The sequence below is a fragment of the Sceloporus occidentalis genome, unplaced genomic scaffold, assembly GCF_023333645.1.
Source record: "Sceloporus occidentalis isolate IW3139 unplaced genomic scaffold, rSceOcc1.0.p SCAF_5, whole genome shotgun sequence".
Taxonomy (NCBI): domain Eukaryota; kingdom Metazoa; phylum Chordata; class Lepidosauria; order Squamata; family Phrynosomatidae; genus Sceloporus; species Sceloporus occidentalis.
In genome coordinates this window covers 27816054-27838497 of record NW_028316985.1, presented here as the reverse complement: position 1 = coordinate 27838497, position 22444 = coordinate 27816054, and the positions used below count along the sequence as shown (strand labels likewise).

General features: G+C 38.8%; 1 protein-coding gene across 5 annotated transcripts in view; it reads right to left on the bottom strand.

The window, feature by feature from the left end:
• Positions 1-22444, bottom strand: part of TXNRD1 (thioredoxin reductase 1) — a 91307-nt gene that overhangs the window by 4392 nt on the left and 64471 nt on the right. For all 5 annotated transcript variants that reach the window (XM_089528008.1, XM_089528007.1, XM_089528009.1 and 2 more), the window contains 7 exons: positions 22180-22405; positions 14687-14779; positions 14150-14226; positions 10202-10358; positions 8356-8463; positions 6292-6387; positions 3137-3271 (listed from right to left, as the gene is read on the bottom strand). In XM_089528008.1, the coding sequence (XP_089384134.1) occupies positions 3137-3271; positions 6292-6387; positions 8356-8463; positions 10202-10358; positions 14150-14226; positions 14687-14779; positions 22180-22405 (892 nt within the window). The remainder of the gene's footprint in view (positions 1-3136; positions 3272-6291; positions 6388-8355; positions 8464-10201; positions 10359-14149; positions 14227-14686; positions 14780-22179; positions 22406-22444) is intronic.

Below are 22444 nucleotides of genomic sequence, written 5' to 3'. Positions count from 1 at the left end.
TGTGATGAGGAACTGCTGGGAACTGTAGTCCAACAACATCTGGAGAGCCACACTTTGTCCATCTCTGTTATAAATAATTGCTCCTGAGTCAGACTGGCTTCACAATTTAAGCAACAATGGCTTTTCTGGCTGGAAATGACCTTCACGGGTGCTGTGTAAGACTTTTGTCCTTGGGGTGCTTTCCAGTTCTAAGCTGAGAGAGCAAATGAAAGAGCAAATTACAGGAAATGTGGGAAGTTGCTTTAGTTAAGGTTTATTGGACAACTGCTAGATTTGTTTTGCAGACATATGAGTATAGGTAGGAGGATTACAGGAAATCAAATCCACTTCAGTCTAAATGGTTCAAAGCTACAGTAATTAGCTGGCATCAAAGTCATCTCTAAGGGAGAATAAATTGAGAGCAGAAAAGAGCATCTGCACATGTTAGCCATGCAAATAAGCCTGAAGCTCATACAGAAAGCAAAGATCTGAACATTTAATAGAGCACATCTTCTCCATATGCAAAAAGCACCATGACTGTATATCCATGTTAAATATTAAAACTCCAGTCACAATCAATTTTTATTTATTTATTTTCTTTAAACTGCAAAATAGAAAGTTTATCCTTTGCAAACTTTTGTCTTTTAAGTTTTGACCTGTTTACTACATTACATTCACATAAAGCTATCTTGGATTTTTTTTTTTTAAAAGCTTCCTAGCAATTTAGATGGATTCAACTTTGTATTTAAGGAAAGATGAATTGCTACGGTCAAGGAAAGATATCAACAATTAATCTCACCTCCTACATCTTTTAAAACATAGATTTGGATTTATATAGGGTGTTACTCACATAAATACTTCTCAAAAATCATGACTAAGCTTTGCCTTCCAAGGTTATGGTAATACAAGTATAGATGGTTTTATTTACCATACATGTAAATATTTCAGAGCCTAATGCCTGCTTGATCTTCTTCAAAGGAAATTAGAATTCTGTACTATGGAATCTGCCAGGATTCTGTGCTATAGAATTTTGGGATTTATAATTTGATGAGATACTTAGAATTCTCTGTTGCACCTCCTGAATGACAGCACTAGAGCACACATTACGTAGAACCTAAAATATTATTTTGAATTTTAACATTTAAAAATAATACAATAATGTTTCTCTGAAAGAAAAGTGCTTGCTGCCATGAGTTACTATTGCTATTTGGAAAGTAACGTCTCATCCATTACCAATAATATAATGCACTGCTGGCAGATTGCTTTTGAAAAAAGAAATCAACTGAAAATACAACAATGGCCAAAACTCCCTCCCCAAAAGTATTGTTTTGAAGTAATGAGTACCATTTATAAAGAAAACTGGAATAAGGACACTGTTGATGCTAAAAAAAAAATAGAAGTAATATCACTTGGCATTTTTGCCTGTCCATACATACAAAATAATAACTAATGAAGTTACTTTTAACAAAGAGGACTCATTGCCTGCTAAGCATGTGGGAAAGCAGTGCTTTGATGGAAATAGAAACCTTGCCCATCCTGCAACAATTGATGCTAATATTATAGTTCTTCTACTGGTACTTCCGGGAAAATAGCATAAGCCCGAGGAACAATGTTCCTCCCTCCTCACAACCTAGCTGATCAGCCAGCTACAGAGAAAAGCCAAGGGGGGCAGTGTCAGCTTTCACATCAATACAGTGGAGAAGCTGCTCCAGGATCTGAACTTTAAAGGATCTATTTAAGGGACTGAAGCTATTTTGGTGACAAGGTTCAATACCTTGGATAGCGCCTTTAACCCTGGAATGGGAACTTGGTGCCTCACTGACATAATAAATAATAGATAATAAATTGTTCATTTATTAACCACTTTTCCAACGATCAAAGCGGTGTACAGAAATTGTTAAAAACAGACAATAAGAACAGTAAAAACCACATCTTAAAAGTAGATAATTAAAATAGATTAAATGCAAGCAAAATTTTAAAACACCCAATGACATTGTTAAAATCAAAAATCATAAATACTATACATCAATAGGGGAATATATTCTTAAACGGAATTAGGAGGGAAGGCTTGAAGGAAGAGATGAGTTTTTAAAGCCTTTTTAAAGGCTTCCACTGATCCACTAAGACGGATCCCTTCAGGTAAGGCATTCCATAGAGAGGGCGCCACGGCCGAAAAGGCCCTTTGTTGAGTGGACGCCAACCTCACCTTAGGTTGGTTAAGAAAGTGTTTTCCAGAAATTCTGAGTGTGCGGGGAGGATTATGCAGGGAGAGGCGTTCCCTCAAGTAACCCGGGCTCAAGCCATTTAGGGCTTTAAAGGTAATAACCAACACTTTGTACTGGGACTGGAAACAAATTGGGAGCCAGTGTAGAGATTTTAAAATAGGTGTTATATGATCAAATCTCGTTGTGCCCGTAATTAGCCTGGCTGCTGCATTTTGGATCAGTTGAAGTTTCTGAACCTGATACAAAGGTAGCCCCATGTAGAGCACATTGCAGAAATCCAAACGAGAGGTTACCAGTGCATGTACTACTTTTTCTAGGTCCCCCTGGTCCAGACAGGGGCGCAGCTGGCGTATCAGCCGAAGCTGATACCAGGTACTCCTGGCCATTGCAATTGCCACTGGGAGAAAGGAGAGCTACCAGCTTTAGGGGTACAGAAAGAGCAGCCAGGCTTATGCATCTGTGGACTCAGACTGCAGACAAACAAAAAGTAAAAGGAGAAATATACTTAATACAATAGGCCCTCCATATCTACGGATTCTTTATCCATGGATGGAATCATCCAAGGCTTGAAAATATTCTGAATAAAATATAAATTCCAAAAAACAAACCTTGATTTTGCCATTTTATATATGGGACAGCAATTTACTATGCCACTGTATTTACTGCGATTTCAGCATCCACATATTTTGGCATCTCTGGGAGTGGGGGGGGGGGGGAGAGTGTTGTGGAACCAAATTCTCAGCTGATACCAAGGGCCTACTGTACTTAATATGCCTCCACTTACTAGATCTATTTTTAACAGCAGGGCTGGAACATGTGAATCAATACACAGAGTATGGATACCTTGGAAACAACTACTCCAGTTTTAGAACACTAGAAATTAAATTGATAAGAACTAGACAACATTTTGCAAACTCATGTCTCATACATACCTCTGCACAGACTGGATGGATTCCTATTGTACTGTCTAATACTTTTTTTGTCACTCCGCATTTTATGGCTGCTGCAAAACCTTGAGTGATTTCTCCAGCATTTGGAGCAAGCACGTGGAAGCCAATAACACGCTCCTAAAGAAGAACAACAAACAAGAACAGCCCTATTCAGACAGTCTGAAATAATTATTTTCTTCAGATTATCTAAGGATTACTTAGTCTTAAAAGAACTGTCACTGATCTCTTTCCAGTCCAATTTTTCTAATTGGATATCTGCACAAGGGACATGTTTTAATTCGACTGGGATAAATTCCAAGGACTGAATGTACAACAAAGAATTGCAAAAGAATAGGCATTTCTTGCCCTAAATACAGAATTTATACGTTAACATTTACATTGTTCTTGTTTTAATTTTACACCTAACAGAATAAAATGGAAATTAAATCAAGTCTGATTAAAAAAAATAACAAAATTATTAAAAATTAGCACATTTAGTTAACCATTCCCTCTGTTATTAAGAAGTACTGTATATACTCAACTATAAATCAACCTCATGTATAAGTCGAGGTCAGTTTTTGAGGCCAAAATTATGGATTTTGCCATGACCCCTGGATAGATTGAGGGTAAAACTTGGAGACTCCTTCAGTGTGTATATGTTGTGCTTATGGCAAGAGAGACTCTCACTGAATCTTTTAGCTTCATCATTTCAGATTTCGTTTCAGCCAGATGGGTGGGAAGGAGATGGACTCTTAAACAAACAGCAATATCAATCAATTACCCAGGACTCTTTCTGCGTGGCTCCAGAGAGAAATAAAGTCCTCTCCCAACCACATGGGGAAATCTGAAAGAGCTGCTATCACATTTCCATAGTGACACGTAAATAAGTCGACCTGGTATTTTGGGGTCAATTTTGGGGCATAAATTTTTAGATTTATAGATGAGTACATACGGTATTCCACACATAAAAATTCTGGTTTCCAAAATTAACTTTGAGGTGTTTTAGGTATAATACCAAACCCTAACTTGCTTCAAATTTTGTCCACAACTTGGACAAAAGTTCTTCCATCAAATGAAGAAAGGTGGGGGGGGGGGGGGGGGCGACTGCTATGCATGAGAGGACCAGGAGAACAGAATATGTGGACCCAGGTTTAAGACCCATAAAGCTAAACTATGGTCTAAAGTTATACTGTCACCACAAAGCCCATCACTGAGATTGAAGTCACTTTGCTTAATACTGTTTTGTGCTTATGGCGCAAAACTATGCTTTTTGTGTAAATAAGCTTCAGAGAGTTAAATGGAACTAGCATATAGAATGTTATTGTATGCAACACTCATAGCATGCTTTCTTGTTTAGTCACTGTAAGATCATTTTACTTAAAACAAAAACACAAGATACTAGGCCAGCTTCACTATTAGGCAGAATGAGGTGTCTGCCCAAGGTACCAAAATAATTTGACCTACTTGCCCTGCACCTTGAAATGAGCTGGGTTGTGTACACATTCTGTTGTTTTGCCTTATTAACGCTAATGGGCATAAACTCTACATCATGGAGCAGAGTCACTCATTTAGGAAACATTCTAATATAATCCAAGTCTCATGCTCACCATCTGCCTCTTTGATGTGATGACCTGTTTCTTGCCCATACACTTCTGACTGCTAATAGGGGCATAAAAGGGTGAATACTCTTCTACATAAAGTATTTTCCTCACACAGAAAATTAATGTTAAAGAGAAAGGATGTAGCCTAGCCTTGTTTTTGGGTATGGCAGGTAGAGAGTTTGGAAAAGTTACTCACCATGTTGACTGGGGATTCAGGGAATATCCAAAACAGTAATTTTTCCAAGCTCTGGCCAGGACCCCCCAATCTCAGATGGTGCTGTTTAGAAACTCGCTGCCTTAGAACTGCCTCTTTTTAGGGTGAATGACTTTGAACAGCAGAGCTGTTTTGAAGCAAAAGGACTACTAGAATTCATCTGTATAGCAGGGAGGATCCAACCACACCCACACAAACTTCCATGTCCCAAGTGTATGGACATTATATTTAGCATAATGTCAATGAGAAAGCAACAGACTAATTCCCCAATGTTGGGAATGCAGATTAAAATGCATGTTCAAATGCTTCCCAAATGTTTACAACCTTATTATTATGGGCTCATGACTCCTATTGTTAACCATTTATACAGTCTAATTCTATAGGAAAGGTTCCTGAGAAAACCTGTAATGCCAAGTTCATTTTAACAGACCTGTGCACATTAATATTACTTAAGCATTTGGCCTTCTGTGTTTAATAACACAGTCTGAAAACAGCCCCTAGGCATAGGACAATGGGCACAGACTAAAGAAACTATTTGTATGGTTCACCACAGCCCATGCTTCTTAGGTATTCAGATTTTGTATAGTTGCATATCCCAGAAGCCAATACTCCCAATTCAGGGGTCTAGATTTGAGACAAATGGTTAAAGAAGGCAATAGCTAATCAAATTTTAATTAAGAAAATAAGCAACATGGAAGCCCTAAACATGATCCAAAGAGATTAAAAAGGGATACTTTACTTTTTCTCTTTAAGCGTTAGATTCTTGTGTCCTGTTTCAAACTGCTGTTGTGAGGCTTCTGGATTTCAAAAACAGTCTGAAATGGGCACAAGTCTGAAATGGGTCTGTCTTTTCCCATAAATTCCAGGCATTATTAGGACATGAAAATGATGGCATCAGTGCCTAGTAAACAGATATTATCTTCATGGAAGTTAAAAGAGAATGCTACTTAAGGACTGTGAAGTCTAGCTAAGGTATTATTATACAGTTGCAAAGACAATGTAATTGAGAATTGAGTTTGTGGGCGGTTTCTAGCTAATATTTCCAAGGTAACATTTGTATCCATTAAAGGAAGAACCTTTATCTAAAATCAAAGTGAAGTTTTACATTGTCATTATCAATTAGATATCTCAAGGTGACACAGCACCCCAGATATTTGAATATATATGCAATGCACCACCCAATACACACACACGGTGTGCATGTGTGGGTGTGTGTACATATGCACACACACACAAAATATATAATCAGTTGGTGTACACAAAATGAAGAACAAAAATATTCTCAAAGATGGGGATGATGCTGGGAAAAACTATATTCAATTCTGGATGCATGTCATAATTACCTTCTCTGGAATAGAGCAGATGATCTTTGCATAGCATTTGTTGTTGTCCCGGGATGGGACAGTCCATTCTAATGGCCAGAAGTAACTGTGGTAAACCTAGGAATGCAATAATGACATGTATCACTACAAAGTGAAGTATCTCAGCTCCTAAAATATATATTTTTTCCACTTTTTAAAAAACCACCCACCAACCAGAGTTTTCTAGCTGGAGTACAGTCTGTCAAAAATACAAACGACAGCTTAGGTTTGATGGTTTGTTTGTTTTTTAGATAATCTCTATTAAAAAGAGAAAATTAAATGAAAATACTAAAGATGCAAACAAGGAAGTAACGAATGTTAGATGAATGGTATAATTCTATGGTTGTTTTGTCTTATTGGTTTATTGGTTTAATGTTTAATTGAGGTCACTAGGGGTGAGGGGGGGCTTATGTGGAGATGTCTTATTGTGAGGATGTGGATTGCACATTGTGGGCTTGATAACGGAGTGCAATCTGGTAAAGAGGTTGCATAATATGTATGGGGGGTTGTGTGTGTGTGTGTGTCCTTTTTGTGTTTTCTTGTGCCTCAATAGAAGTGTGTTATGTATGCTATGTATATTATGTGTCTATCCATTTTATAATTTTTGGAATAAAAATATAATAAAAATGCAAACTCCAATACAATAATGTTGTAAAAAGTAAAATCCTAACTATAAAGTGAGGGAAAGATGCCAAAACTATTCATGAGTTGCACAAACTAGTCCTGAACACTAAAGGACAAGATTTAAAATTAAGTACCACTTTTAACTTTAATTTAGGAACAACGGCAGAGAAGGACTTCTCAGCAGAAGATAGGAACACTTATACCTATTTTATTACATTTCACTTCCAGTTTTCTTTTATAAAAGAACTCAAGGGGGCATTACACAGATCCCCAAGTATTTTCTCATCCAGGTATTCCATAAACCTAAATCTCTTGAGTATCAGCAAGGCTACTGCATCATATACCATAATCCCCACACTCAGGGAAGACATTTAAGATCATCCAGAATAGGCCACTATTCTTATTGAGATGAGATGGTTACCAAGAGGTGGGGATGCATAAAGAATACATCAATGTTTCTCTCAGTCCTGAATTATTGTTTCAAGTTCTTCGGAAAGTACTATAATTTGTTATGTACCTTAGTGAAAAGCAACACATTACCATTAATGACATAAAATCTTGTTTTACTTACTTCTGTAACCCATTTCTTTTTTTATACTCTTATAAAAATAATACATTTTATAAAAAGAAAGAAAGTGCCTTCAAAGTTGAAAAAATATATCCTCAAAATATCCCCAAATATTTTTTTGGAGGGGGGGGGGAACTCACAGAAATGCTGTAAGTAAAAGTAATGGGTAAATGTAACCCACTGAATAAATAGACCACCATGCCGCCTATAATTATGATTTTTGCAAAATAAACTGTTATTCCCTCATTACCACACAACAAAATGTGCTACAGTTAATGCCATTAGCTGTAACATGCTACTTCCAAGCTCTGGATTTTGTTATGTGTTAGAGCAATATTACCAACTGTCTAAGTCTATATAGCAACGTTCAGTCTTAATCACTAAACCAAATATAGTGGTCCAGGGTGCACTGTTTCCTAAGTGCTACAGCACTGGCCAAAGATACAGCTGGCAGTTTAGTTCAACAGAGCTTTATTATTATATTTAGCAAGTATATTATACCTACCCACAATTACACTGATGCCTTCAGCAAACACATAAAGTTTGAATTTCTCTCACTCTCACTCTCACTCTCTCTCTCTCTCTCTCTCACACACACACACACACACACACACTTCTTTTTAGGACTTTCCACCATGTGGCTCTGCAAATCAGGCAGACATGTTTACTGGGAAATATGACAATCATGTGCCCTGTGACTGCAAAACAACCTTTAGTGCAGACTAGGTAGCATTCCTTCCTTTTCCCCCCACCATGGAACTGGAATCTATGATCAAAAATATGAGGCTCTGATAAAGTACCATAAGCCATATTTTGAAAGGAATGCTTTTTAAAAAAAACAAACACCGAAGTACCTCAATATTTTTCTCTCCAAATTTCTCTATTGCTTTTTCTTCAGAATAACCACAAGCACCATATTCCATAGGTGTGAATACTGTGGTGGGAACATTCACATAATCACACTGTCAAGAAAAAAAAAATATAATAATAGTATCAAGCTGACATTTCACAAAAGCTTCTATACAAGAAATTCTTATCCCTTATATACAGGATTCTAAGGTTCTAAATAGCAAGGAAATCCAACAAGAGTAGAGAAAGTTATTGGCTACAGACTGCTGTCCTCCATCTCTTGTGTTCCACTGAGACAAGAATAAGTAGTGATAGTGATAGTAATAGTAATGACAGCAGAGCTGAACATGTTTAATCCATATTCTACACAGGAATACAAAAATACAAGAGAAGCTCTCATAGTCTCAGGTATCCATGGTGTAAACAAGAGTGTGTGGGCTGGAGTGTGGAAGCACTTTACATTATTTTGACTGGGTGGAGATAGTTGGTGTTCTGCCATTAGATCCAACTAAAACTGATTAGAGGATGGGAGTTTGTAAGTTTCCCACCCACTGTTCACTCTGCCTTAGGGAAAGTCCTTTCAGTGCAGCAAGTATCAGAAGCAGGTGCTCTTTCAAATTTAGGGGCCATGACAGCATTTGGTGATAACTATTATTTGGTATTTAATTAACAAAATGGCTGGATAAGATACAACTTTCACTAAAAAAAAACACCCTGTTCCTTTCAATTAATAGGGCAACTATTTTTATGGAAAATACCATATATTTAGTACATTTTGTAATACCTATAAGCAATATAGAGGCAAGCACTAACTCTCTTTCCATATATACTCCTAAGGCAGAGGTGGGTTCAAAATTCAACACAACTACCCCCAACCTCCAGGGGATTATACATAGGTGGGTGTAGAAGGGTGTAAAGCATCTACCGTATATACTCGTGTACAAGTCAACTTCATGTATAAGTTGAAGGGCCAAAACGATGGATTTTGATATGACTCATGGATAAGTCAAGGGTAGAATTTAGGAGACAGAATGTTTTAAGATCACTTTGCAAGTAGAGGGGAAAAGGGGCGTTTGGTGGTCATAAGAAATGTGAGGAGGGGGAGGAGGAGAAGCAAAGGCTTTAAATTCGGATTGAGAAGAGCATCACCACACACGCACACACACTCCTACCTTGCAGCTCTGTTAGCAATCACTGCTGAGGCATGGAGAATGGGACATGGGGACTGCTTTTTTTATAAGCAGTATCACTGTTGTTTTGTTGTTGTTGTTAACTGCCATCCAGTTCAACCCATGGCGACTGTATTGACCCTATATAAGTCAACCCCAGATTTAGGATCAATTTTTGGGCATAAATTCCTCAACTTATAGTTGAGTATATATGGAATATAGCCCTCTACCCCACAATTATTAATCATCCCCTGGGCTAAATCCAGCTTTTCCAACCTGGATCCTTCCAGATATTTCAGGCAACTCCTGTCATCCCTGACCACTGACCACATTGCCGGGGACTGATGGCTAGTTGTAGACCAAAGCACCAGAAGTGACCCAGGTTGGGGAAGAAAGGTCTAAGATAACATTTGTTGCAACACACAAGTGCCTCAACTTAAAACCAGAGCTTAGAAATATTCCATTTTTGGATGACAACTCCCAGAAACCCCCAAACAACATGACTACTTTTTGCGAGTTATAATGCAAACACTGTTTTAAACAAAGTTTGGAGAAGCTAATGATTTTTAATCATTATTATTTTTAGCTTCAGAAGCACTGGTTTAACTGCTGTACAAATATGATTTATCAATTAGCATCCATTAACCAGCAGAAACAATCCCAATGATTATAGCTTCCTTACCTTTGTCTTTCCTCCACCATAAAGTCTCTGTACTAACAGCCTACCCGCTTGAATCGCCACTGGTGTGAGCTCTAGTTTGTCTTCCAACACATCGCCAATGGCATAAATATATGGCACATTAGTTTGTTCCTCATCATTGACAGGGATTTTTCCTGTTCTACAAATTTGCATAACAGAGGTGAAGAGAGAGAGAGAGAGAGAGAGAGATGATATCATATGAATTATAGGTTATGAATTGAAAATATCAAAATATTGTTAAAAATCTGGGGAAGAAACTATGTAATTCCTGTATACACTAGGCTTTGCAATTTAAACTAAGTGAACTATTTGCAGGTTCCTGTAACCTTCTCCTGTTTGCTCCTCTTGCACTTCAGTTTTTGGGTGGGTTTTTGTTTTTGTTTTGTGTGTGTGTGTGTGTGTGTGTGTGTGTGTTTTGTTTTGGGGTTTTTTTTTGGTCATATCAAAAGATAAGGGAGAAATGCACTGGCAGCCTCAATGGCTTGGGAGTGTCTTTCACTGATATACCAATTATGACTCTATCTGGACAAAGACAGTCTTACAGCTCCATTCATGCTTTGATGATCTCCCATTTGGATTATTATAGTGATATCATAGGTACATAGTCTGGACTTTTGCAATGTGTTGTGCATTGGACTACCTCTACACCTAGTTCAGAAACTTCAATTAGTTCAAAACAGGACAGCCAGATTAATTGCTAGTACATATAGGGGTGATCATTATCACACCAACATTAAAATCATTCTGCTGGCTGCCAATCAGCTTCTGGGCAAGGTACAAAGTGTTGGTTATTTCCTTTAAAGCCTCACATGGTCTGGGTCCAAATTACCTACAGGCTCACCTCCTCCCATATATTCCACCCTGTACACTCAGGTCCTCTGGGGGACATTCAAACAGGACTCAGCTGGCAACTGTCACCCAGAGGACTTTTTCTTCAGCCACCACTAGACTGTTGAATGACTTGCTGGGTGACATTTGACAGCTGAACACACTGTTTGAATTTTTAAAAAATAACATTAAAGACTAGTATTTTCCAGCAGGTCAATCCAGATGTTTTTTTTTTAATTGTGAATTTAAATTTAAAAATTAAATATTGATGACTTGTTTAAATATGCATTTATCTTATTTGTTATTTTAATTTGATGTGTGTTGTAACAGATGTTGTGTATTTGTAACTGATGTATGTTGTATATAATTATTATTATTATTTCCCACTTTTTTAAAAGTTGGAATTCAAAGCAGCTTGCAATTAAAAAAATACAACAAACAAAAGTGAACATTAAAACAGAATTAAGCTGATACAGTATTAAAATATATTACTCATTAAAAGAATAAAATGCAGTTGAAACATAAAAGCGCTTAAAAACAATACAGTTCAAACAGTACAAAATCTCCAGCCAGTTCTTTAAAGATTTTATATTAAAAGCTTGTCTATTAATCTGCTGTTGGTCCCCACCTCAATCCACATGGAGATGCAGGCAAGAAATAAATTTATTATTATTATTATTATTATTATTATTATTAGTACTCCTTTTGAAAATAGTCTGGATACTTCAGTCGGTCTAAATATTTATCTGGGTGGGTTATTCAACATACGTTCTGGTCAGAGCTGCATATGGCATGTGCGGGGGGGGGGCGCAGCCTAAAGTAAAGGCTTGGTTTCTGCGCATACTTTCTATGTTTGGCCTATGGGTTTAGGAATACATTTTTGTCACTAATGACCTTGAGTTCTCAAGTTTTGAGCAGTTTTTAATTAAGGCAAAATCCAGGTTTTGAGCTAGGATCACTGCTCTTAGTGGAAGAAAAAACTGCTTATTTTTACCCATTTCGGGCTCAGGTTTGCTTTGAAATCACCCTTGGTAACCCCTGATGGTTGCTTTCATTCAGAAGAGGAACCAAGAGAGTCCCACCCTGTTTCTCTTAGGGCCCGAACAGACAGGCCAAAATAAAGCTGCTTCGGGTCACTTTGGAGGTATGTTTTTTAAACTATGCATGTGTCCTAGGAGGTCGGAAGCCACGCCAAAGCCACATTCCAGTCCTAAGGGGCCCTTACTCTCTTAGTGGTTTTTGATACTATTGACCGTAGTGTCTCCCTGGATCATCTGCATGAGCTGGGTGTTGAAAATCCCATTTTACAATGCTTGCACTCGTATTTGCATCACTTGCAGAGAAGAGAACTGGATTACTATGTGATGGGACCTAAGCAATTCTCCTGCAGAATGCTTCAGACATTACTTTGTCCCTTACATTATTTAACATCCATACAAAGATGCTGGGTTAAAGTCATTAGGATATCTGAGGCATAGTACCACCAGTATACTGATCATTATTTTTTCTCTGTTAAATGTGAGTCAAGAAAGGCTGTGCACAAGCAAAACCAGGACCTTGATGCAGTGGTAGACTCAATGAAAAATAATAATACATTAACAATGAAACCTGGAAAGTCCAAGATATCATTAAGTGAATAGTTCCAGGCCTACAGTTTGGGAACTTTTACTTGTCTTCCTCCTGAAGGAAAACGTATACAAAGTGTGAGTGCTCTTGGAATCATCACTGTCCATGGAGGCCCAAGTTACTTCTCTAGCTAGAAGTGCCCATTATCTTGCATATTTAGCATGTAAGCCAACAGTGGACTTTGCTGGACAAAGATAGTTTCACCACTATGAATTATGTGCCCTGCTGTAACAGGGCTCTATGGAGTTTCCTTTGAAGTTAATCTGGAAGTAGCAGCTGGTATAAAATGCACTAACCCTGGTTGTCACTAGGCACATTATTGAGTGCATAGTATTCTGATCCTGACTAAATTGCATGGACTGTTTATAAGCTACTGAACATTTTCATGATCTTGTTATTAATTCTAGACCAGGTTATCTGAAAGGCCATCTGTCCCTTCCTAAACCTATATGAGCATTAAGATCTTGGGAAATCTTGTTTGTGGTTGTATGGTCAATTGACTATCATCCCACTGTCACTCAAAATTAGTTTCATGTTTCTATCACAGAAACTACATTTTAGAATATCCTCCCTATTGTTTTATAGCCATATGACCACAGGAGCAATCTTCAGACAACGCTGGACCTTTGGCTTAGTAACAGAGATGAGTACCACCCCCTACAGTTGATTACGACTAGACATTCATGTCAGCAGAAACCTTTCCCTTTCCCTTTAGCGTATATTAAAGTTTTAGATCCTTTTTGAAGACATGCATCTTTGATCAGGCTTTTTCATCTTTCTGGGTTTTAAACTTTCTAGATGCCATTTTGTCATTAAGTCTACTTTTGTACAGCACTAAATGTTTTCTGATAGCACTGGAAGGTTTTTGTTTTGTTTTGTTTTCTAAACACATTCATTTATTTGCAAATCAGTCAAGCAGAACTTTGTCTGTCAGGGCACTAGTCCACAAAAGTAAAGTACATATAAAGGGAAGTGCTTATTAGCTTCAGTATGGCAGGATTTCTTTGCCTTTAACAGATGGGTAGAAGGGAGAAGTCTCCAAAGCTTCATCTCTGCAGTGCTATGACAAAAGAAGCCATGTCTTTCCAATTTTCCTCTTTATGTAATTGCTAAACAGATAGGGACCCTCTCCTTCATTAAAACTGGCAAAAGAATGGAACTCAAAGGTTGTTTTTTTTCACAGTAGCAACTAAAGATTTTTTTTCATGCAACAGGCCCAATTAAATAATGCAGACACTTTGAGGGCCAGAATGTTAATCATTACCATTTCAATTATGGCAGAGTTTGCCCTTTTGCCATGTTCAGTAATGGGAAGCTATATATTAAGGCATTCCTCCTTACTACAACAGAAATGTGTTTGAAAGAAAATTTATGCCTCCCTGGCAAATTAAATCTTTTAAGTCTATGAGATTGATGTTGCAAAAAACACAAACCACACAGAAGCAGTAATTAGACAGTCAAGAGATTTAGCCTTACTTTTCATTGATCTTCACTCCAACTTTCTCCAAGCCAATTTTTCTCGTGCAAGCATCCCTTCCTATAGCTAACAACACCTGCAGAACATCAGTATTTTGTGTTAGTCATTTTTCACCTTGGAAATTATAAGGATGCTTTTTGTTTACTTATGATGTTTTGTCAAAATGTTAATTACTTTGCATTGAGATAATTTCAAATAAATCCATCCGAATCCAGAATTCACTGAACTAATTGCTATGTGAAGAGTATATGGGGCAGGTTCACACAGCTTTGACCTAGAGAACTAACCATGTCTGTACACCATGGTGGAAACTGTGTGTTCCACAGGCAATATGCAGGCTATTTTGCAATAATCCTATGAATAAAGATACTGCCCAATTCATGGTGGCCACATATTCTCCACATATCACAAGTGTGTGTGTAGAGAGAGAGAAGATGACAATTTATGTCTCTATAAAGGAAAACTGAGCATGTAAAGTCCTCTGAATCATTGATGCAATTTAACTGAAATAAAAAGGATCAACACAAATTATTTACCGTGTTATATTCCCCTTTAAATACCCCAGAGTCTTCTGTCGAATGAGCTGTGACTCTTAGTAATCCAGGAGTTCCTTGCTTGATCTGTTCAATCTGCAATTTTTTTTAAAAAAAAATGTGAGCATTACTTTCATGTAGGAGAAACAACTACATTTCGTCACATCATCAAAACAGAAGTGTATATTCACTCTTGTGTCACTTAAAATAAAAGCACCTTGATGCAGAACCCTTAAAATCCTCCAAAAGGCATGAAGTTCAGACTCGGGCTCCATCTGCACTGCAGAAATACTGCCATTTGACACAGATTTAACTGCCACGGCTCAATGCTGTAGAACTCTGAGGTGTGAGATAGTCATCTTCTCTGTTAAGAGTGTTCTGGTACCACAACAAACTATAAATCCCAGGATTTAACAGCATTGAGCCATGGCAGTTAAAGTAGTGTCAAGCTGCATTATTTCTGTAGTATAGATGTAGCCTACTCTGGTGGTACAGTGGTTAAATGCCTGTACTGCAGTCACTCACTCACAAACCACAAAGTTGTGAATTCAATACCAGCCAGGGGCTCAGGGTCGACTCAGCCTGGCATCCTTCTGAGGTCATTAAAATGAGTATTCAGCTTGTTGAAAGCAACTAGTTTCCATATTGTAAACTGCTTAGGGAGTGCTTAAGTGCACTGATGAGCGGTATAGAAATGTACTTGCTATTGCTATTCCTGGAATTATAGCAAAGGGTGAAAACACAACAGTTTAAATATGGAGGAAACAAGTGTTCAAGTTATTCATGTTTGGGATCAATACTGATGGTGATCAATGCTGATCCAGTACCATAATAACTATTTACTTGTTTACTAAGTTACCAAATTATCCACTTGAAACCTAAGGAATTGCTCATATGGTCCCCATTTTCAGCACATGGCTATTAAGAACTACACCAGACATGATGGGGGCAACCATGTTCATTGTTAATATGCCTTCCCCAGCTGTGTACAAAGTAGAGTTTGAGGTAGGAGGTATAATATCAACATAAAAATGAATACGGTAGGTTAAAGAAGGCAAATTCTTCTCCACTTTATCTTCCCACAGAGCCAGGCATATAGGCCCAGCTCAAGACATTTTACTGGTGGAGGCAAAGAAGAAAATGGGGCCACTCTCTCATGCAAGTGAGGCAAAATTATTTTTATTACCTTCTAAAGAAAAATCCCCAAATCTGTAGTAGTAAAAACACAATAAAGAAACATCAATTAGATGCCTTTTTACAATGCCCTAAATGTGCTGCCTGAGGTTTGCAACATCACTCTAAAAACAGGGATGCTATAATGAGATACAAACATACCCGCTAAATTTTCAAGGTTTCTTCACCATCCACTTTCTATGTGAATTAGTGAAGCAGACTTTTGATGAAATAAACATGGATGCCCCCAATCATGCTTAGTTTGACCATGATGTCAGTGTGGAATGACTATAAAGGGAAAAGACAAGCCTGCCATGCACCCAGAAGATTTGAACAAAAAGCCCTAAATTGACACCACATGCTTCAATACAATCTCAATGGAAAAATAATAATGAATACATGTGACTTGAGAGATAGAAGGTTCTTCTCTGAGCCAGGAGCAGTTAAACATTCCTCAGTGTTAACTTAATACAGTGTGTGGAAAAGCTTGCTGTTGACAAATCAATAAATCATTTTTATGACAGCTCTATGACAGTACTTCTAGAACATTACTGTGCAAGAAATGAATATAATAAAGTAAGATTGCTACCTCCTCCATCGATTTATACTACAGTATCCAAATTCAAATGCACAGACCAACAGAAAGCAAGAGAAGCCAAGTGTTCAGAAAAATAAGAACATTAAAAATGAAAATACCACTTTAAGAGTACAAACTAGTGTACCTACTGTAATAAAAGGCCTGCAAATTCCACAAAATGCCAAGCCTTAGCCTAAAGAAACGCTTGTATCTTTGTAGGAAAAAAAAGCTTTGGCAAGTATAATTTCTGCTATCATTAAGTTCAGTTAAAGCGTCCTTCCTGGCTGGTATGTCACCCAGCCGTTGCTCCTGCTGACTCCATTTTACAGGGCAGCAATTGCTTTACTTAAACCAACACTGACTGTCTGAAAAAAATCTAACTATAGGTTAAAATCTCCATAAACCCATGGTAAGCCACTGATAAACTTTAAACAGTTCTATTTTACGTGACTTTACTACATGGAGCAGCATTGTGGAAAAGTAGTTGTTCAGCTTTTTGCAGGATAAAGATCACAATATGATCAAGATATACCCAACTCAGCAAAGTCTGTATACATGCTGGTTTGATTATGAGAGACCTCGGCATGGGCTTAATTAGTACCTCAGCTAACAACTACTCTGGACCACAGGGACTGCAAGGGAGAGAAACTCTCTTTCAGCCTTCCTGCTGTAGTGTCCTGTGGAATTAAAGAACTTCCCCCTTTCCCCTCTCTTTCCACTATTAAAATAAAAATTCTCAAGGCAGCTTACAACAGACATTAAAAACAATTAACAAAAGAGATCTTACAATGATTAACGCCAAAAGGAGTAGAACAATGCAAAATCCAGCATTACTGGATAAATATAATTAACAATTGATGCTCAGAGGAGAATGAAAAAAGCTTGGCTTGGTTTGTCCATAATAGTGAAAGCAGTAGAATGGGGGTGGGGGGGTGGGGGACTGTAGTTCTTCATATGTTCTTGAGCTCTAATTCCTATAAAGACTGACCATTGTCCATGCTGGCAACTGGGGCAGGAGTCAAACAACATCTAGATAGCCATGTGTTTCTCATTCCCTAATCTAGTACCTCCATTAATATTATGCACCAACTGAACCATCTTGGAAGAATTCTAAAGTAGCCTCTCCTTGGTTGCCACCTGCAACCACGATCCAGTGAATATGTGAACAGTTCTAGACATCACTTTCCCAAAAAAACATGCAGCACTGATACAGATGGGAATAAGACTGCTAGATTGAAAACAGAAGAAAGTTCCCATATCTTTCATGGCTATGTAGAAGAGGAAATTTCAGCAACTGTTTGTTATGCAGGTTACAAGCAATGCCTGCTGAAATACCCCTCTTCTAAAAAAATAAAAATAAAAATAAAAAATAAAAACATTGTCAATCTGGCAACCTTAGATAAGAAAGTCTAAATTCAGGTCTCCACAACTGAATTCCACCATGCTGGTACATTTGCTAAGCATATTGCATGTTTCAAATCCTATCCCAAATAAGAACTCAAAGGTGTTAATTCTTCGACTACAGGTTCTGGATCCTCCAGAGACTAATGGCTATGCTGGGGAGTCTGGGTAATGTAGTCCAAAAATACCTCTGCCAGTTTTTGAGAATGGTCATGCATATTGGTTATTACATTATCTCATTCCTTCCTTCACCTTCAGCATCAGAGAAAATCCATTCCATTATATCAGACTGTGAAGTCTCTCATGGTATTTTTGAAGCTAGCAGCACATTCCTCCCAAATTTCTGAATATTTTTTTCAAAAATAGTTTTTGGTGCAAAATGCCCCCCATGGCCTTGTGGTGTGGGGAAAATTCCCCCACGTTTTTTGTTCCCCTCCAGTATATACAAGAGTATGTATGTTTCTCCAAAAATAAGATACTTACTTATTTTTCCTCAAGAAGACACACTATGGCTTATTTTCAGGGGATGTCTTATTTTTATTAAGTACGGTATAACAATCTTTCCGCTCCCTTCCCACCCCATTCCATTCTGCACCAGTCCTATCACTATGTCTCATTTTCGGGATATGGCGTATATTGTGCAAATGCTTAGAAATCCTGCTACAGCTTATTTTATGAGTATGCCTTATTTTCAGGGAAGCAGGGTAACAAGAAGTCAACCACAAGTTCACTTCTAGTAGTCTTCCTGTTTAAAATAAGGCCTCTCATGGATAGGGTTGCCATAAGTCAGGACCTCCAAACCGGGACAAATGTAGGACAACATTTTCAAATGTAGGACACATTTTTTATAAAAAAATGGAGGACACACGAAAAAATTTGATGATTTTTTAAAAAAATGTTAACATAAATGCATGTTTCTTAGGCATGATCAAAATGGAGGACATTTGGGCATTATTTCTAGACAGATGGCAGAAATGCACTTCCCTTTCTGGCCAAACACCCCCAACCTGCATTCCAAAACACACACAACAGCACATTTGGGCATTTCACATGGCTTTACTTAACGTGGCCTCTTGCATATTTCAGAGGCTTATTCCATAACCAAACCCCTTGGCTATGCATATTGAACATGTCAAGGTGGTTTCACAGTTCTTGCACCAAGTGTACTTCTCAGAAGTGTGTACTTGGTCAAGGGACTTTGGTTTTTCTTCACTGTGCATGAGTTTGTAAAAATCACAGCAATTTACATTGGCCATGCCTCAGAGGCTTGCTGATATCAATATCACTATTAAAGAACCAAAAACACACAGAAAAGGCACTTTGGAAAGTCACACTCTCTTGGCTTAAGAAACAGTGCCTGCATGCCTCTCAAGCTGACTCATAGCATCATCATCACCACCACCACCACCACCACCATCACACTATCACTGTCAAAACAAGGGAGACTTATTAGCATTAAAAGCACTCAAAACACACTTTGGAAGGTGACACTCTCTCGGCTTCTGAAGCAGTGCCTGCATGCCTCTCAAACTGACTCATATCATCATCATCACCACCACCACCACCACCACCACCACCACTACCACCACCACACTATCACTGTCAAAACAAGGGAGACTTGTTAGCATTAAAAGCACCCCCCCCTAAAAAAACCACCTTGAGGCCTCTGGCCACTCACTCACCACCTCCTTCTCCTCCTTCTTCTCCTCCCCCTCCTCCTTTTCCTCCCATTCCTCCTCCTCCTCCACCTCCTCCTTTTCCTCCTCCTCCTTTTCCCCCTCCTCCATTCACCACGTAGCCTGGGGCGGAAGGGGCAGAGGTGGGTGGCGCAATCGCGCATAAGGTGGGGAGGGTGGCACAGCCACGTGCAGGAGTTGCACCGCCTCCTCCACGCGGCCTGGAACAGAGGGGGCAGAGGAGGAGGTGGGTGGTGCAGGCACACGGGGAGGCGGTGAGGGTGGCGCACCCGCACGCAGGAGGCGCGGCCTCCACCTTTGCCTCTTCCACGTGGCCTGGGACAGAGGGGGTGGAGGAGGAGGTGGGTGGCGCGCCTGCATGGGGAGGGTGGCGTGGGCGCGCGGGGAGGTGCTGCCTCCACCTTCGCCTTCGCCTCTCAAGGAGGTGGAATAACATTTTGGATCCCAGGCCTCGCTGCCCTCCTCTTCCTCCTCGCCTCCCCAAGGAGGAGGAGGGCAGCGAGGCCCCGCGGGCAGCAGCAACCCGGCTGCAACCAGGGTTGTCCTGGTTTTTGGCGGCACCCAGGACGGGAGGGGCCCGAGGCCGCCAAAACCGGGGAAATCCCGGTTGCAGCCGGGTTATAGCAACCCTACTCCTGGGCCTAAAACAAAGTAGAGGGCCCCAAAACACAGTAAAATTGTCCCTCTCAAGGAGGTGGAATAACATTTTGGATCCAATTTATTTCGACAAAAGGAAAAAAAATGGGTGGGCCCTGGAGGATGCAACCCTCCAAGGTCTCCTCAGCCATGGAAGTTTCCTATCCTTTGCACTACAGCAGGTGTTTTCAATCTGTGGTGCCTGCAAGACAGAATTTCAGGGAATGCAATAAAATATGGTTTATATTTTTTTCTGAATACAATGGAATATACTCAATTTAGATGTGCATTTTATGTACTGAGTTAAAAGCTTATTTTTTAAAGTTCAGTTTGTTCACTTGCACTATTGCATATGGTTCAAAAATAAGAAAATACTACTTCATCTTCAAATGTGATAGTACTTTTGTAGGGGGTGCAAATATTAATTAAACATTTTCTGGGGACATGGGGCATTAAAAAAGGTTGGGAACCACTGCACTACAGGAATATACTGCACTTCAGGGAACAAATATAATAAAAGAGCTTCTCTATGCACTCCTTAAATGTAGCTTGATTAAAGAAAGAAATGTTTTCCTCTATCTTTAATTTAGCAATGGATATAATTTATGCAAAGAAAAAGCATGACGTTCTGTGATTTGTATATTGCACCATTCTAATAAATTTTAAATTATTTATTAAGGGAAGGCTCAGCAATGGATAGTTAGACACGCTGAAGGGGCCCTGTCCCCCCACTGCTTGATGTGCTAAGAAAAAGCACAGAAGGAATCTACTTTATTTAATGTTCCGCTCTGTGAATAGCTGAAAATCTATAATGCACCAGCTTAATGCCTCATCAAAACTGAAAAACTATTATCTTTTACTGGAAAATAATTATGTATTAATCATTACATGAAATGCTTCTCCTCCCTCTATGGCGCGCACGCACACACACACACACACATTCTTCCTCTCTCAGGAGGAAACTCCCTACCATTAGCAATGGTCCATGTAAGTGACAAGCGATACAGAAAAGTGGCACCATTTTTTCTTTTAAAAACTACTTTATTATTTATGTGATTTCAATTCGACTGTATGTTGCAAGCTGCCTTTGGGTGCGTAAAAAACAGAAACAGGATAGAAGGTGAAAGAAGTTCTATGTCTTTTGAATTCAGGACAATCAGAATTACGTGTCATTTTCTAGGACTGAGAAAAAACAAATAGACACTCAAAATTCACCACCATGTTAGAAGATGAAGAGCGGAAAGGCGGAGGGGGCATTTTGTCTGTTTTTCCAGGGAAAATGCTGAAAAATGTCTAAAGACTTTTGGGGACTTACCAAAGCAGCTATACCTTTTCAATTGTTTTCCTGCTGGTGGTCACACTGGATTTTTTTAAAATATTTTTTTTATTTTGGTAACAGAAACATCTGTAGTGTAACTGATGTTTCAACTCTAGCCCCATGCAGAATAAAATGACACAACTGCACACTTGTTTAAAAAGAGAGGTGAAGGGGAAGCTGAACAGCAGAATGACTGTCTCTTATCACCATACTAAACTCTCCAGCTTCCTCTTAAAATGTTGTTAGGTGCTCCAAAAATCAAACTGGAATCATTTTATGAGACCTCCTTTTCTGGCAACTCCTTCCTTCAACATGATGGAGAAAAATCAACCCATGGCAGCAATGAAACAGACATGTGATTCATAGGTTATAAATTCTCACATGGTCCAAAGCATGTGATTTATGTTTACTAGTAGAATTCATACTCTGCTGGGATATACAGAGTCTGAATGGCTGCATGATTTCCACTGCATGGTTAGATGCACTGATAATCTGACATAATGTAAGGCCAGTTTCTCATCACTGTCAAGAAGTACTAAACTATGCCTTCTATATGCCTAACCCAGGAGCTTTTTTTGTAAAGATACAGTGAAAGAAGCAAGCATGTTTTCAAAGCCCCAAGGCAACCTCCATTCCTTTAAACATATTTTTGCAAAGGATACAATTAAAAATTATATGTTCATTGGATGCTTACCTTGCTGGGCACGTATTTTCTAATGAACTTGATGCCATGTTCTTCCATGTACTCCCCTACTTTGTTTGCCATATCCTGATCAAAGCCCCTCAGGAGGATGGAGCGCACCATGACTGTCACATCTAAGCCAAGACCTGCAAGAAATCCTGCACACTCAAGAGCCACATAGGAAGCTCCAACCACCAGTGTCTTCCCTGGGCAGTAGGGAAGGGAGAAGAGATCATCACTGAAAAATAAGATATATAAATGAGACTCTGTGGCAAAA